We start from the raw sequence: 18,375 nt of genomic DNA on the forward strand, positions 1-18,375 counted from the left end.
CACTTTTTTTCCACCATTTCTTATTTTGAACCATTCAATATCCAATTCCTTTTTTCGTTTCTAGTATTTTTGTCCAGGATAAGTGGATGTACTGAAGTATTGGAGGCTGTAGCTGTACTGGTTGAAGACTACTCACTTTGTATCAGGGAATCATCACTGTACCGACCTTTCTCATGTTCTATCATTTTCAGAAATGTATGTGTTGAATGAATTGCTTCTTTTCTTTCTGATATCGATTATATGACGAAATAGAAATAGACGCACTCACCGGTACATATATTTTATAGCTCCTACTCAGTCAGTGAGGATGTTGGTTTGCTGTTTAAGTGGATCAGTTTGCCATGGGAGTGTTGGGAAGGAAGGGATGGTTTCCGTATTTTTTTCATTCATTTGTCAATTTATTCAAGTTCATTGAAAGTATACTCTGAGAAATGGTCGTTTATCTTCTTCCGGCTGTTTAATCTTTTTGACTTTATGATTTCAATCTTAAAATTGATCAGATAGCAACAGAATAGACTTGATTATGATTACGAAAGTATTCATGAATAAAAACATAGCTGGTTCTTTTGTCAGTTCCTTCTACAATGGTTAGCAAAACCGGCATGGCATAAGTTATCCATCACTGATAACAAATGTACTACCATATCATGGTGACACACACATGATGATTGATATACTCACTCCCTCTACCTTAAACGCTCTATCCACATACTGCTAATACTATTGCATCCTGTTTGTGTCGTTTGTTAGTTCATTTCGAAACATTGGAGACGTTTTACTATATGATCGATATTCGTTTCGAAATGGCAGTACTTTCAGCAATTGCGAAATTTTAGCAGCTGTCTTGTTCAGTGGTTCTCACCTTGACAAGCTTTTCATTTTTGCTTTTGCATGTATCTCTCCGATGCGCGCAGCTGTGGGACAAAACTGTGTGATAGTGCTTTTTCCCTTCTTATCATTATCATTGTTTTTACTTTTCACTGTCTTTTGACATACTACCAGAAATATGAGATAAAGGTTTAATATTAGCATTTCTTTCCCTTTTTATAACATATTTAAAAAAAAAAAACTTGTTTCAAAAAGATTATTTTTGATTCAGTGATTAATTTGCTAGAAAGATTTTTTCCCCAGTTTCTTAAATTCCTTTCCCTCTTGACTGAAAATTACGTATTGATTATTTGTGTCCAGAAAGCACGAAAGTTTAGTTATTATTAGTGTGATAAAAATATTGTCTGTAGAAGAGGGAAGCAAGTAATGTTTCCAATATATTATTGTGTCACTTTTTTTTTAAATCTTTGTTAGCAGGCGAAAATGTAAACAACAACGCCAACAGTAATAACAGTTAGTTAGATTGTTTTTATAACAGTTCAAAAAGTCTTTTGCATTCTTCATTTTGTTGTCACAAATTTGTGTTCCTTACTAAAATGGGAAAAATGGTCTCTGTTCATTTCATCAATATATTTTACTACAGTGAAAAGCACTAAGTAGTCCTTTTGCTTATCATTTACGCATAATTACGATTCACAATTTAATTTAATTTACTAACTTTCTGAACATATTTGCTGATGCAGTCATACAAGCTCATTGTTTTTTATGAAATCTAAGTCCTAATAAATTGCAAGCATCATATGGCTGAATGTGCATATATTTTTTTAAGATTTCCTCCCAACTTGTTTGCTGTTTTTTAAATCTTGGTGTTAAAAATTTAGAGTTCCCTGTGGTTTATTTCACAATGAAATCTAAATTGAGTGTTCAGGATCATTAGTTGTGCAAGTATCACATATTAGTTTCAAGCTTAATTTGCTCTTGTCATTAGAGCTAAACATTGTTATTGCATTATTAATTACTCGAGAACATTAAAAACGATGCATTTACATTTCACGTCTGAACTGAGCAGCACAACATCCATGTCGCAGGAGCAAGGAGACATTTCTTAAAATATAAACTAGTTTTGTTGAATAGTTTCTGTTTTTCATTCTGCACTGCTACAGCATTATTGCTACAGTGAACTTTTGAGGAAAACGTTTGATCGTGAATTTTTCCTAATCATTTGTATATAACTTTAGGGTTATTTGTTTTCATATTAGCTGCATGATTTGCTTTTTGAGCTTCCACGTCATCGGTCTTCATCATCATCTTCATCTTCATTGTTATTTCAGTATTATCGTCGTCATTATGTTGATAAGTATCATTTTAATTACCTGAAGAGAAGATATGTTTTGTGTACAGCGATCGTTCTTAAGCTTAACAATAAAACAGTAAAATATATTGCTTTAATAATTTGGATTATTGGACTGCATTTCAGTTAGAACTGTGTATTTCAAAAATGTTATGAAGGATCATTTAGTGTATGAGTGAGCAATTTTGAATGACACATTATGAGTCAATATATTTTTTTGATTTTCACACCTGTTTTTAATCTAAAAGACCATTTCAAGCAAAGCATTTGATGATTATGGGTGAAAGATAAAGGTAGAAGAATTGTCCGTGTCAAAGGAATGTTTGGCACTGTTTGACGCTGCACTCTTTCATCTTTTGCTTTATCGTTTTGTCATTAAGAGTGCATTGTTTGTCATTTTTCAAATGAGATAAGTTTTTCTCTTCTATTATTTATCTATGACCTTTTTATTGATCGCATTTGTCCTATTTAGACCATAAGCGGAATGTGCTTGACACAAAGTTGATACATATTACAATGCCGAATGATAACTGTCACCAATAGATGCTCTGTGAGTTTATTATTGTCATCTAATAAGATTGTGATTTTTCATTGATATCAGACTGAACAACGAATGAGTTGTATAAAAGTTGAGACCATGGTGTCTGTTTTAGAATAGTTGTTTTATACTTCATTAATTGTTTGATTATTATATTACAAGGTGCATATATCAGCATTTTTTTGGCACAGAGAGTACTAAAAGGATTCTTTTGTTTGTTGAAGCAAAATTGATTTCATTTAAATCCACCGATAGAAATTGTAAATACCTACGAGGTTTAGTTTTTTAAACGTTTGTTTCTTTTATCTTTAGACATGTTGGGTTAATGAAAACCAGATTCGCATACAGTCATTATTTAAATAACAGTACTTTGTGGAAAGTTTTGAGAATTTATACGGAACTAGTTCAGTACTTTTCGTTACTCTCCACTCTACCAGAATTTATGTTGAGGGAAGAATCGAGCGACCCGTGGCGGTGGTGTCTTTTAATCATGGGAGATAGGTGAAAGCATCCACAAACTTTCTACGCTTTTTTCTTCACTGAAATGAAAGCAGAAGATTCGAAACTTGTTTTACTGTTTTTCACTTTTCTGCGCTATCTTTCATCATTGAAAGATTAAAAGTTTCTTAAGATTTCATATATTGTGTTTGTATTTGTATGTGTGTGATCATTTCTGATCTATTAAATCAGACAAGTGGACATTGGTATTAATATTGTCCTTTTGCGATGAAACAAGTGATTGGATCAATCTTTCTCCCTCTCTTCCTTTTTTTCTATATTTATTATTATAGGAACCACTTTTATAATTATTATCTCTCAGTAAGTAAGATGATTATTTTTCATTGTTTTTATGGTCTTATTTCTTAGATTTAGTCCAAAAAGTAAAGTAAGACGAATGATTTCCGAGTTTTTGTGAAGGTTTAATGAAAGAAGAGATGAAGTAAGTGGACCGACTTAATGCCATTATTTTAAATTACAATATAAAAATAGAAAATGCTGCCAGATAAGAATGATTAGTTTCTGTTTGCATTTTTTTCGCATACACTGTTGCTGTAATGTATCTGTATGTTAATTTGTCGATAATAATTAATTGTTAAAAGGACTGTTCTAAGCAAATACTTTTCTTTATTTCTCTCATTATTCGCAAAATAAACCATTAATCTTTCATCATTTGCTGTGTTTCGTATTAATCATTTTGATGATTCTTCTATCAAGAAATTATATTTTTCATCGAAAATTTCTTTTGGATTTTATGATAGTTGTGCTAATTAAGCAAGATTAATATGAGATCTTTATGAGTTTTCTACCTGTAAGCTTTACATTTATGGTGGTAGTTGTATTTCCGTGAAGGGTTATTCTTCGACGAGAAATTTTCTTTTTTCTGATGACCTCTGAAACCTTAACATGATGGGAAAATAAAACCAAACATCAAAGAAGTACATTTAATCATTTCATAAGATATTTCTAAATCGTTGACAGCCGATTATTAAGTTTGTCAAAGATTGTTTCTCTTTGATTATTTTCAATAAATTTTTGACTTGAAAAAAAGTTGAGATATAGAAATAGATGATTTAGCTTCTATATTTACTGTTTTGAGTTTGCCGCTAATTGTTGGACAACAATTGAGAATGTTTTAATTAACAATACCTTTCATGTGCCTACAAGAAACTTTCCATTACTTAATAAATGCTCTTTTATAATTTCGTGACCATTCTAATGAACTAAATGGATTTATTTGATGGCCGATTACCATTATTGAATCTGCTAACCTATCTATAGGATTGTTTTGCTTTTTACATGACTATTAAGCCAAATAGTGGTCTCTGTACAGTTATGGAAGAGAAATGAAGGATGAAAATTTTTCGGAACTACCATTTTGACAGTTTCGGTTTATCGTGTTGCCATATAAAAATTGAAACCTTTTAAAATGTTTTGAAAACAGTCAATTTCAAACATCTTATATCAAAGTGTGAAATTCATTGTTATAATGGTAGTTTATTTATCCGATATTTTTCCTAATTTAATCAATCAGAACTTCCTTAAATTTCTGCGAAATTTTATATGCAGAAATTTGGTTCCTACATGTAATGTAAAGATCATCAATTTCGATATTTAAGGACTTTTCGAGTAGGATGGGAGAAAGGGAATTGATTTTGGTGTCATCGATTGAGTCGGGGAGATTTATCGCACTGAAAGAATAAGGTGAAACAAAATTTGCATTGCTGTGCAAAGTAATATTTACTAACAAATTTTGCTGTTCAAAAAGCAAAGTGACTGCTGTATGATGAATTCACTACTAACTGAACGATTTATTTGCAATCTGGCATCTGTACAACAAACAATAACACTGTCGTAGTTGGCTTGACGATAATGTACTTCAGAAATGTATCAGTAGTAAAGGACGTTTATTGCTTACTTCTCATTTCTACTTGATAAGGAAATATGTTTGCTAATAGCTAAGTTACTAATACTGTTATTACAACCTTTATATATCTTTCATCTGTATTATTTTCTGCAAGTCAGTTAAAATAGATTATCGGTAGTGATAAAAATATCATTAATGATGATTGAAATTATCGTAATGCTTCTTAAGTTTCACACTCGTAAACATTATTATCAACTCTTTGCTGATTATTTGTTATGAGCTGCTGAAATGCATGTTTTAGTATATACTTAGGAATGAGTTTAACTTTTTTTGTACTTGAACATTTCTGTTTGAAAACAGTCCTTTTGTAATAAATTTGAAGAATAAGTTTTTTATTCCCCAAATTTCCTTTTTAAAAGGTGATATATATTCCAAATTTAGTAAGCAGTTTGAATTAAATTCAAAGTTAAATCATATATCAGTTGCCACTATGATACAAAAATCATCAGCTATCTAATTATTTTTCATTGCTTTAAGTACTTACGAAGTTTTTGAGTTAGTAGCATTTTCTTCAGTTTTTTTTTTTTTACTTGCAGTTTTATGACGCAGGGTGGAGTATTGTCTAGTCGAATAGATGACAGTATGAGGGGACAATTCATAATTATTTCCATATATATCTGCGTAATTAGCAGAAACGTTTATTTATCTATAAACAGTTTCTTATCCTATTTGATTCCTTACTTCAAAAATCTTAATTTTCTATTCTTCTGCCTTTTTTTTTCTCTGTTCAGTGGAAGATTCTAAGAGACGGTCTGATTTCTAAAAGGCTTTTTGTGCGAAATATGTGCATTCTATAGTGAACGATTAATTTCCTTCAAGAATCTTTAGATCCTTTTAAAATTAAATTTGATAGTCCTACTGTCAGCATGGATCTTTGAGCTGGGAACGTATATTAAGATGTCATAATCAAGCGATTTTCGATTCTTTATTTTTAACAAATATCAACTTTCTTGTACTAATGTAATCCTTTTATTGTCGGATTTGTAAGTTCCTTAAAATTGAAAAGTTCAACATTTATCCTTCTGCTAAGAGAAAAGATCATTGATACTTCCTGTTCGTGTTGCATATAAGATATGATTATATGTTCCATTATAAATAATAAAAGTGTTATTTGAATGAATGATTTATAAACGCTTAACTCGTATATCGAACTTTAACCTCGTTGAACTTTAACCTCACTATGAAATGTAATTGTTCAACATGCGATTCATTTTCAAAAGCTTTTATCTTTACATCGCTAAAAGCATTCACAGAAAGCATAGAGCTTGATAAGGACAGCTTTCTGGACTTTTTAAGAGCTAGGAATGTACTTGTGCGCACACACACACACACACACACACACACACACACACACACATGCACATACAGACACAAACAAACATGCACATGCTGCGACGTATATGTCAGCTTTGCTTCCTCTTTCCTTGTACTTTGAGTCTCGAATTTCTTCCTTCCTTGTTAACAAGGAGTATTTAAATTCAGAGATATATCGGTATTGCTTAAAGCAGTAAGCTACTCTCCCAATTACTTTTCACTTCCGCTTGAGGGGAGGGATGAATCCTTCTTTTGGTAGACAAATGGATGAGTGGTATGATGACTGACATAAAAATACTAACTATTCTGTAGTCGGAAAGAGACTTACTTACTTTATTTGTTTATGTTATTGAATATGAATATGTAATTATTAAAGATTCGCAGAAGAGCATTTTAGATTTTGAATTAAAAATATTAAAAAAAAGAAAACCTGGAGAGAAACTTTTTCTAACTAAATGAATTTGATTTCATTTATTATTTCTTTCAGAAAACACTGTCGAAACAAGGAGTTAACATGACAGGTGGAAGTCTCGACAGTCAAAGTTTCGAGTCTCCTCATCTTGGAATCAATAATCGTAAAGGCTTGACAGCAGGTGCAAGGACATCACCAAATTATACCACTGGTAAAAGTGGCTTCTCGGTTAGAAGCACGAAAACATTAGGCTGGTACTTAACTGATGAATTGTTTCTAAGAAACAACGATACGCAGCAAAATAAAGAAAAGAAGGAAACTGGATCGAGAAGTAAGTTATTTAAATTTTAAAATATACAAGCGACGGAGGTTTTCTGGACATTCCTTCAAATAGTACTGAGAACTTCATTTTATATTTTGCCTTACCTTCAAATAGTACTGAGAACTTCATTTTATATTTTGCCTTAAGTTTATCTTTAATAATGATAGAATACATTTTGAGATTACATTACTGTTAGCAGAACTTTCATGAAAAAAACTTTGTTGATTCTAAGACCGTTCCGTTGATCATCTGTTACGCTCAACTTAATGTAGAAATCATCTGTTTAATCATAATGATTTGGAGAACCTCTTAATTCATCATAGCTTTGAAACGTCAACATTAATCATCATCCTGTCATCCTATTTGTTTTATGTCGTTTTTTATGTATACATACTAGAATTATTCTAGGAAAACTTGATATCTATCGAGAAAATGAAGCTAATCGCACAAAAATTTCTGTCACATGAAGGGATAATTAACTGCTCTACTAATGAACAGAGACTTTTAGCGATTGATTTTACTTGATTTTACTCTTCATATTTCATCCATATGTTCCGAAATTTTTTACTGTTTTTTAAAAAGACATATCATCGAAGCAAAACATTTATTTAGTTATATATTTTCATGTCCATTTTTGATGAACAACTTAATTACATTGACAACTGTCATTAATTAGACTGATGTGCTGTTTTTAACATATTTGTGCACATATCCGTCATTTGCGTGCTATTTGCATGCACCTTAGTATTACTCTAACTATCCTTGTCAATGGTCAGCGATGGTCAAGTCATTAAAGATAAGTGGTATGCAACATCGCCATAAGTTCATTCATTTGATTGCCAGCTGTAATTTATTGAAAGTTTTTGACCAAAAACTTTTTTTTTCTCTCCCTCTTTCTGTTCTTTTACCTAATCTGCGTATTGTCATCGAAAAGCCTCCAATAAGTACGTTTACGTATTGAAATCTGTTTACATATTTTTGGAATTTATGAACTGGTTTTTTTTTCGATTTTTTTTCTTGTTTTGTTTTTATTCCTACCTATCCTTTCGTTTATTAGTTAATTAATGAATATCATTGCGTCTTTCAGGTTCATTGGGTTTCGCTTAAATTTTAGGGATTTTTCTTTTGATGTGTTTTTCTGGACATGTTCATTGCTTCTATTTTGAAGAAGCTTAGTTATCCCCGATATTTCCATCAAATTATTGAGTATTTCTTTGTTAAGCTGAAGGAAAGAAATCTCTGTCAAAATTAGACCATCATTCATTTCGCTGCAAAAATAAAAGTTCTGGAATGACTGGAAAGAACTATTTTCCAGTTCTCATATGGTTAAATCAAATTAGAAAACTTTGTGACTTGAAAAAGTTTAAGATAGATATTACCATGTTTTGGATATTTTCATACCTTTCATAGTTCTTTTTTTTTTTTTTTTGTTTAACTGTGTTTGCTTTTGTTAAATCTTTTTCTTTGAAAGAATGATTCATTCCATTCTGGACATTATTTTCATCTTCTCCTTTCTCTTCTTTCTCTCCAACCTGTTCAACTGTTTTCTTCGAAATGTTTTTGCTACTATTTGAAGCTATTAAACTTGCTGTTTCTTAGTTCCATTACCTTCCACACGGGAAGAGACGAGAGGGACGAAGACTTACGGATAGAACAAGGAGTTCTGTTATCGAAATAAATGAATGAACTCGGATGTTCACTTTCTTTTCATTTCGGTGCTCTTTTTACACTTTAATTCTACTTGGTCCGTTTGTTTTCAATGGATGAAAGTTCTCAGTTTGTTGAAGAGAAAAGGCATTTACATTTTCATTGGTCTTTTTCTCTGTCTCTTGTCTCATTCCTTCCTTCCATTCCTGATTTTGAGGAGTTGATTTCTTCAAAAGATCTCATTTAAACGTTTCATTTAAATTTCATTACAAACTTTCAATTTTATCATATGTTTCATAATTTATTCTTGCAGAGAGCAAACTTTGTCACATACAATGTTCAGTGCTTCTTTTAATGATCTAAGCGTTAGTTAATTGATGAGATTGAATCGATTTCATTCATCAGTATTTTTTATTTTATCAACGTGTCTTTTTTTCTTTTTTTTTAAAAAAAAAATATTAGCAGTTTTAGAGATATTCATATCAAAACTTCAATTTTTAACAGATTCATACCATAATTTGTCTTGCAGAAACTTTCATTTAAATTGATGAAATATACATAAATTTCAATTTTTTACAAACAACATAATCAAATAGTTGAAATCCATCTTCTTCTGAGTTAAAATCCATCATGAATCTTGCTATGAGTTTGTCGTTATCCCTCCCTTTTTACTAAGTTATTTCTGTTTTCTTCCTTCCTTTAATTTAAAATCATCGTAGTTGATGTTGACGATTTTATAATATTTATAAACTTATATATTTGTGTTTGCTGTGCGTCAACGTGTTGATGATGATGACAGATGAATTACAAATAGCATTAGCATCAGTGTTCCTTAAAGCATAAGCATTTGAGAACGGTCTTCTCAAACCGGGTGATTCATGCACTTTTCCTGTATCTCTCCATCTCTCTCAAAAATATTTCTAACTTAAAAAGGATTGAATGTTTCACTTATAAGAAAATGTGTCTAATTCACAATAAGCACCATTCCACATTTGTTTTCTTTTTTTCCACTTAGTTTGAAACATTGCATTAAAGTTTTGTGCAAGTTTCGTTTCTCATTCATCCGATAATTGTCATTAAAAATCGATACCATCTATAAGCTGATCGCAATTCTTTGATGCAACTCTAAACTTTATAATTCTAAAAGTAATATGAAAAGAGCCCATTTGATTTCTGTTAAATCTAGTATCACTTCTCCAGTAAGCATCTGTTGATGTTCCTATCTCTTAATCCAGTGTCACCAATTTCCCGAAATGTAACATTTTTAAGTTGACATTTGTTGTATTTATGACTTGCATAGCAGGGAATTAGTCTCTTTTTTTGATCTTTTATCAAATACCAACTTTATTGGAATTTCGAGTGGTGTATAAGAAAAAGATTGCTTATATACTTATAAGATTGCTTATGCTTATATAATTTAATTAAAGTGGACAATTTCTCTCTCCCCCGTTCATCAACTGAATGCAGTTTATCCATATCTTTCTAGAAGTAATCCTGCAACTGAAAAAATAGATTTTGAGAAATAAGCCATTCCGGCTGGATCTATGATTTTCTTGTCCAAAATATACCTGAACAATGTAACAAATATGTATTAAAGTATCTATTTTACACTTTTATTGTTGAGAAAAAAATTATGAAAATGAAAATTTTCATTTACATTATTTTCTATAGTGAAATTATTTCCATTTGAATTCCTTCCCAAATACTGGTGTCATAAATGCAAGAGAAAAATTTGATCATATTTTTCTCCGAAGACAGAAAATGCTGTATTTCTATAATTCGTTTTTTTTTTTTTTTTTTGTAAATAACTTTAAATTTTAGTAACAATCTCTTAAATCAAGATGAATTTGTATTCATGTTGAAATTTCATTTTCATGGAATGTATTCATTTCTGGGAAATAGTTTTTCCTACTTCAACACAAATGCGAATAGAAAATTTAAAAATTGAAGTAGAATTTTTATGATGAAAACAGGAAACGGTAAGGAAGCTAAGCTTCTTTCCTCTGAAACTGTAAACATAAGAAATTATTGTCTTTCTCTTTCTTTTTTTTTGTTCTGTTGGTGAGAAATAAATGATCTGTTTTCGAGGTAAATTTCTTTAAAGAATACTTTTTCATCCTTTTTTTCATTCCTATTTAATTAAATTCATTCTCTAAGTTTCGCTTATTATTTCTTTTCGAACATTTCTGTTTTTCCTTAAAGGATCGGTGTAAAGACTTTCTTTTCTATTTTAAGTAAATTTTTCTCAGTCCCTCGTATTGCTCCAACTGCACTTGTTCACTGGTGGTAGTTCTCTTTAGTGTTTGAAAATTCGATGTGGATACTTCAGGAAAAAGAGAAATATTAACGACTAGGCGATTTCATACAGATCGATAAAAATTTACCGATAACTTTAACTGTCAAAAACTTGATGAATGATTAGCAAAGGTTAATTCTAAAGTTGATATGATGAGTCTCATTTTGAGTCTCGAATGTGTGCTATATCACCAGATAAATTTGCTAGAAATGATAATCTTTCATGATTTTCTATCCGGAATGTAGATTTAGCAAAATAAAACAGATATTTCAATTTCTCACATTATTTATGTTTTTTCGTTATTCGGATTTATTTGTGCTACCAATTGGCATAGAAAGTATTTTTATTGCCGCGTATTGTTAATGTCGTATATGACGAAATCTGATTCTATATTGCATATAAGAAAATTAAACTTAATAATTGATCGTTATACATATAGTTCTAGGTTCATCGCCATCGTCACCATCACGAACTACAGTTGGAAGTACAGAAATAGCAGAAATGATGCATGCTCAAGAGGTATCTAGGAGCCGAAGTAACACAAGTCGGAATCTACAGTCACAACAAAGCAGCAACAATAATGACGGTACGGCAATGCTAATACGTGGGGCAACGGATGATGACCGAAGACGAAAACGTTTCCGCCATCGTGTCAACAAGAAGGGATTAAATAGTAGTACTACAGTCAATAGCGTTTGTCGAACGGTTGGAAAGTTGGATATAAATAGTACATGTTTACTTCTTTATTTTTTGCATGCTTTTATTATTGTATGCATTGCTCTATATCATCTGTTTGTTAATGATCAGATAATTTCTCTAAAAATATTTATTGAAAGCCAAAATTTTCTGCTGTGAAAGCAATAATAAAATCAAGGTTCAGCTCAGATAACTATCAGTTTGCATTTACTCTGAATCCATATCTGCTTCATGGAATTGTATTTTTAATTCTTTAATACATTTTTAACTAGAGCTAATAAATAGAAACTATCAAATTTAGCTTGAATTCTGTTACAAATTAGATCAAATTTTCTTCTTATGGTTTACACTGATAATCCATAAAGTGAGCATGGATTTTGCAGACGAAGTAATACAGCAAGAACAGGTGCAACAGGAAACAACTATTACAGATGGAAAGATGATGAAAACGCCGAGTGATTTCAAGGATGCTTATTGGTTGGTTAATTTGCATGTTTAATTTTTGTTTTTTTGTGATGTATTAATATTTCACTTACTTATTTTTATATTCCAGGTACTATGATCCAAAAACTGATGGCTTCTATTATGACTCGAAAGGTTCCCGTGGTTGGCGTCGACGAAATCCTGCTCATGAAAAGAAGCAACTTCATAGAGTAGCTTTTGTTGTTAAAATCGTTATCTTTTTTCGAATGGTTTAAGCTTGACATCATAGAAACAGTGTTTGATGTAATTAATTTTAGAAATATTGTAAATACTGTTTTCTAGGATGCAGTATCCTGTTTGTGGGCTGATCCAAATCTTGCATCATATGGTGGAGGCGATCCATATGGATATCAATATAACAATCACTTTTCTCCTCATATTCAGTAGGCTCTTTTTTTGAATTTTCCATTATTAATAGCAAAATAAAACTGTAATGTAAAGGTAACGCACATAAGGTCTTTCCAGATATTATGATCCAGAAACTGACGGATACTATTTTGAAATGCCTTCCGTTGATGGCTGGAAGAAGCGGCAACCACATTCAATTAGCAGCACCGGTACGTCATCGCTAATAAGTTACAACAGCGGTCGAATGGTGACGGATTCAAATGCCCTTCCTGCAATATCTGCACAGTCAACAGTTGCCGATGCCGTAGATGTACCACGAACGTCTTACGGCGCTGCTTTAGCTCGAGGACAGTTACCACCATGCATTGTGAGAACTAATAATGCTATTACGAGTACTTCCAAAAATGTTAGTTTTCAAGTTCATTTCAAATTTCCTAATTCCTACTATATGTATTAAAATAAGGCTTCTTTGCAGATGAATGGAGTAATGAAAGACACTTTTTCGAATGCTGAGTTACCGTTTTCAACACTCTCATCGAACGATGATTTTAGCGCTGCATCTTCAGTATGTTTTTTTTTTTTTATATCCGTTCTGAAGATTCAGTGTCATTTTTATTCATATTTTTAGCCAAATTATGTTATTTTCAATGGATTACGAAATTTAATAATATTCGTATTTAATTAAGGAATCTCGCCCAACTAAGTTAAAGAAATGATTTGGGCGACCATACTAGTATTGGTTGACATGAATTGAAAATTTAACAAAATATAAAAGAAATATAGCGAAAGTATTTCTTTACAAAAAATTGATTCTAGCGCTTTTTGTCTTTTTTACATTATTATTGTAGATGTTATTTGACAAAACCTCAACAGAATGGGATAAAAAAGGAAACAGCCAAGGAAAGTGTAATACACAAAAGCCTTTCTCATATGCAGACATCGTGGCTTCATCATGTGATACAACTATAACAGCTAATGTTGATGATATTGAGAACAGCCCTCCTCCTCAACAGATCGTGGTTAGTTTTTTCTTCTTGATCTTTAGTTTAGCACTTATCATTTTTAGCAATTGCACATGGACTTAAGTTTGTACTATCATCTCAATGAACTTTTTATGGGTGAATTCAGCTCAATGAACTCGATATTTTTAAATTCTATATTAAAATTAATATAGATAATTTTATAGGACAGTCCCTATAAACGACCGGAAACATTGGAATTACATAGTTTTGCGGGAGAGAACGATGTTGCTTCATTAACAAATGAAAAGGACATAAAACGAACTGGGCTGACTAATTTTAATGCAGATAAATTCATCGCTGACCTTCCGTTCAAGTAAATTTTGTTATTTAGACTTAAGGAATAGACAATCGTTTTAAAATATATATATCAAAAGGCAAAACCATATAAATAATTTCAGTAGCACTGATCGAATATTGAGAGATTTAGCAGCACTGAAAACACCATGTTCAGCACCAGTTTACAGTATGGATTCTCCTCACACACCATCATCTGTCATGAAAGGGTTGTATTCACCGTTAGGAATTCCAAACCAGGACATCGATGCTTACAATGCTTTGTTAGCTTTTTTCATTTTTTAATTAAATTATTCAATATTGCTGTTTATATTTATTCGTCTTCCAGTTCCCTGTGTACTTCAATTTTTTGAATTTTAGACGTAGTTTTATTTGATTTGTTTGTACTAAAACTTGCATTTCATTTTAGCTGCGATATGGAATTAGTGTTGAGTCAGATTTTAAGTTGTGCTGACGAGAAGGAATGGGTACCAGAGAGAGCCTCAGCAGGGACATCGAAATTAAATTTTTGGCGTAATTCTGGTCTGGTTGCTGGAGTCGCTGGTGTTTCCTGTGACAATGTGTGAGGAACTAAAAGAATTTAAGTCAATCGCATCAGCTTTCATGTTTCAGAGTTCAATTGCCAATAGTTTTTATAAGTTCATAAAAGTTTAATAACTTCTAGTTTTATTCGCTTAAAATTAAGTTCGAATTTTTTCAAAAGCATTTTTTTCTTTTTTTTTTTTTTTTTATAGGTGTGAAATTTCATTGTTTAATTAATTGAGTATTCCGTCTGTTCTTTTTTTTTTTTTTTTTTTTTTTTTTGTTTTCTGCACAAATATTCTGTTTAGGTCCTTTTGAAATAATTACAAGTTGTCATCGTTATATTTGTTCACTTTATGTGAATATTTTTAGGGAAATTAGGCGACACATTTTTTCATTTTCGCTTTGTTCTCTGCTTTTTCTCTCGTTCAGAGTTCTGTTCTTGTATTTTCAGCTGAATTTCTTTGGCTGTATTTTTACATACGTTATTAAGTTTAAGTGTAATTTTTTTCTAAGGCTTTATGTTTCATTTTTGAACTGTTATCTGCAGTGAGAATGTTGAGTTTAGGTTTTTCCGGAAAGAATTTTATGTTTATCTTCGCTAGGTTTAATTAGGTTATGCTTTTTTCTCACTTTCAAGTGTACAACATCTTTCCACAATTCTGATTATCTCTGTTCCTTAATCCACTTCTACCTGTCATACCACTTATAATCAAATTCTTCACTTTTCTGTTATGCTGTATATCTTCTTAGTTCGTCAGTATTGGCGTCATTAGGCTTTTCTGTTGATTTTATGTCTCAATGTAGATCCATTTCTCTCTCTTTCTCTTTAATATGTTACGAAATATTGATATTATGAAGAGATTGTGCGCAATTAGAACAGAAGTAACCTTCAAAGAAGGGTTCTTCTTTTAGGAATAATAATTAAGTCATTTGTCTTTTGAAGGCACTTAATAGAATATTTCGAGTACTGCAGTTCATGTATATTTATTTTCACTTCTTTCCATTTCCTTTTCATACGTTTCTGATTTTGTAAAACTTTTTTCGAAATCAGTTATAATCTCTATTCTTCTTCAGCATCATTTTATTTCCATTCTGGCATTAAATATAAAACATTCCACCCTTTCTGATCTAGCACCTTGGCAAATAATTGTGGATTCCTTTAAGAGTAGATCTAATTTCTACATTTTTTTTTTTTTTTTTTTTGAAAAATGAAAAGAATTTTAATGCAAGAGTTTACGTCTTTAAATGGATCTCTTCACAGTGTGATTCTGGAATCTTACTTTACTGGAATTTTATTCTTGAATTATTTTTGATATTCCTAAAGTTTGTTTTTAATTAATCTCTTTGTCTTCGCTTAGTGATCCCATTACTTTCTGCATTGATCATTTTATCAATTTCATCAAAATAGTTGCTGTTAAAGGCAAATTTGTCTTCTCAGAATGTTTACTGTTCGCTTTGTTCTGAGTATTATCTCTTTAAAGGAATTATCAAAAATAAGTAATCTGAGATATAATTCGAAATCTAATAACAAAAAACTATTAAATTCGAGGTTCTTGCAAAATTTCCAACGTTTCAAAATCCACGTGTTTTTCAGAATGTGTTCGATTTATCCATTGTAGTATTTTCACTTCTAGCAACAAAATCATAACTGTTTCAAAATTTTTTCCTCCTTCATTATTCAAATTGTTTGAAAGATTCTCTTCTGTCTATCAAAAAAGCTTGCGCACTAGGATATGAAAAAGGCATAAAAGATCATTTATTATCTGTTCTTTTACATAAGATTTCAATGGTCAGTTGAAGCCACTCTCAAATGGTTTCGAAATTTATAAAAAGACGTTTTGAATAATACTGCGTATATGTCTGAGTCGAATTTACTTTTGATCTGAACTGAAATTATTGTGAAGTGCTCGATGGTCAGTAAGTAGATATTTCAAGGTCGGGGTTTTCTTATTTAGAAAATTAAAAATCTATGGAGGCCTGAAAAGGAGTCGATGAAAGGGAAGTGTAATGTTTATACAGTTAGTAACATGTTGTTGAAATCAGGAACTTCATATTATGTTCCAGGACGTAATTCATTGTTGCATTACGACACATGATACATTTCATTACATTTACTGATAACTGATAGACTGCATTTTGGTTTTGGTACCGAAGAAATTTATATTCCGCAGAAAATGATCGAAGGTTGCTACCTCTGACCCCACTACATTGTGCCATCGCATAATAATCATTGACCATCATTTATAAGTTCCTTCGCTTTCTTTACGGTGATCCCAGGTTTTCTCTCTAAGTTAGTTCTTCAAAAAAAAAGAACACTATTCCAAGGGAATTGTTCTGTGATTTCGATTCTATATAAATTACAAACATTTATTCAAGTTTGTCCTTAATGAGAAATTAATTATTCAAATTTTGTAAAATAGAGAAGAGTGTAATGCTGTCTGATTTATTTCTCAGACCGCAGTTGATGCCAACCTTATGTTACCTGAAATTGCTGAGCTGGTGCTATGGATAGCTGACACCGCTGTACTAATATTCATAAAAATGATTGTAGAAATATACTGGATTGTATGATAAGATGATGATACGGAATCAATAAAATAATTATAGAGAATGACAGGCGACATTTCATCGGCTCCACCACCATACACTCCTACGTCAGGTAATGAAACGAAATCAGCAATGTTCCCGACATCGCAACCGGATTCAGTGCAATTGCTGTATCAACCACAACATTCGTTACCACCGTGTTTGCAAAAATGCACCTTTTCATCCTCGTTGACACAAGCGCCAGCAGAACCAATCATCATGCCAGTTGTGGTGACACAACGTGATATTTTTCTCTGCTAAATTAAAAAGTCTCTCTTTCAAGAATTACTTCCTTAAAATAACATGCAAGAAGCATGTATTAGTTTAGTCTTTTCCCTCTTCTAATTAGTTTCATTAATTTTTTAGCAAATGTAGCACCATATCCCTACCAACAACAAATGTCGGATAAGCCAGTAAACGTTGTTGTTAATGCTAATAGTAGAACTGAAGAAAACAGTTTAGGAAGAGATTACAGGATATGTAATTTCTGCAAACGTGGAATTATGAAAAAGAAGAAGTACGTCTCACTTTCGCTTTATTTAATTTGATGTTTTATTTGGCTATACTTATTGGTACCTTTGTATGTCTGGAATTTTTGTCCCTGAGCAAGTTTTGCGAAAATTTTTTTTGTACATTTATTATATATGTAAATTCTTCATTCTTTTGTCAGTGTTCTGCTTGTGATTATTTTTATTTTACAGGGACTGGCTGAGGGTTACAGCAATTTTACTTGTGAGTATACTCTTCCCACCGCTTTCATTTTTATGTTGTTTTTTCCTATGCACTCGTGTGATTTACTTTGGCGAATGTTCCGCTTGTCATCGTATTTCAAAAAAAGAACATAGGTAAGTACTTTCAATATTTTCATCTGTAAAAAAGTCTAAATTTCAAAAAAAAAAAAACACTTAAGTAGACCATCAATCCTACTGATTGTTCCACTTATTTTCGAAGTTGAGTTTTGCTTTTGACAATTCAGTTTAGTCACCATTCCTTTTTTTTCCTAAATCCATTTGACCTAGATTTCAATTCTTTGAGACACAGTCATGACAGTATTAAACATCAATCAGGTTACGCCGCAGTTTCGTAAATTTTTCATTCCCTCCAAATTTCCTTTGTGCAGAAGGCAACGTGGTTGTTGCCGTTGATAAATTCTGGAATTGTGCAATACAAAAACCACTTGCAGGGCATTTTGAACTGCTCGAGGAAAACAATTACCCAACATCAGGAAACTATCAAATTTCTTTCTGTATTTACATCAAAAGGTTCATTCATGTGAGTTAGAAATGTT

At 31.4% G+C, this 18,375-nt stretch overlaps 2 protein-coding genes across 2 annotated transcripts; both read left to right on the forward strand.

The window, feature by feature from the left end:
* Positions 1–6,970: 6,970 nt before the first annotated feature.
* Bm4326 (Uncharacterized protein) lies at positions 6,971–14,542 on the forward strand (the record flags this gene model as incomplete). The annotated part of the gene is made up of 11 exons (XM_043081719.1): positions 6,971–7,199; positions 11,579–11,860; positions 12,213–12,306; positions 12,383–12,482; positions 12,595–12,695; positions 12,778–13,066; positions 13,136–13,225; positions 13,509–13,679; positions 13,847–13,995; positions 14,081–14,239; positions 14,386–14,542. The coding sequence occupies 11 exons, from the start codon at positions 6,971–6,973 to the stop codon at positions 14,540–14,542; spliced, it is 1,821 nt and encodes a 606-aa protein (XP_042937653.1).
* Positions 14,543–17,111: 2,569 nt separating this feature from the next.
* On the forward strand, positions 17,112–18,280 carry Bm10002 (Uncharacterized protein; the record flags this gene model as incomplete). Its single annotated transcript, XM_043081720.1, has 4 exons — positions 17,112–17,328; positions 17,454–17,604; positions 17,789–17,932; positions 18,271–18,280. The coding sequence occupies 4 exons, from the start codon at positions 17,112–17,114 to the stop codon at positions 18,278–18,280; spliced, it is 522 nt and encodes a 173-aa protein (XP_042937654.1).
* Between the last annotated feature and the right edge of the window lie 95 nt (positions 18,281–18,375).

Source organism: Brugia malayi (genome assembly GCF_000002995.4).
Source record: "Brugia malayi strain FR3 genome assembly, contig: Bm_v4_Chr4_scaffold_001, whole genome shotgun sequence".
Taxonomy (NCBI): domain Eukaryota; kingdom Metazoa; phylum Nematoda; class Chromadorea; order Rhabditida; family Onchocercidae; genus Brugia; species Brugia malayi.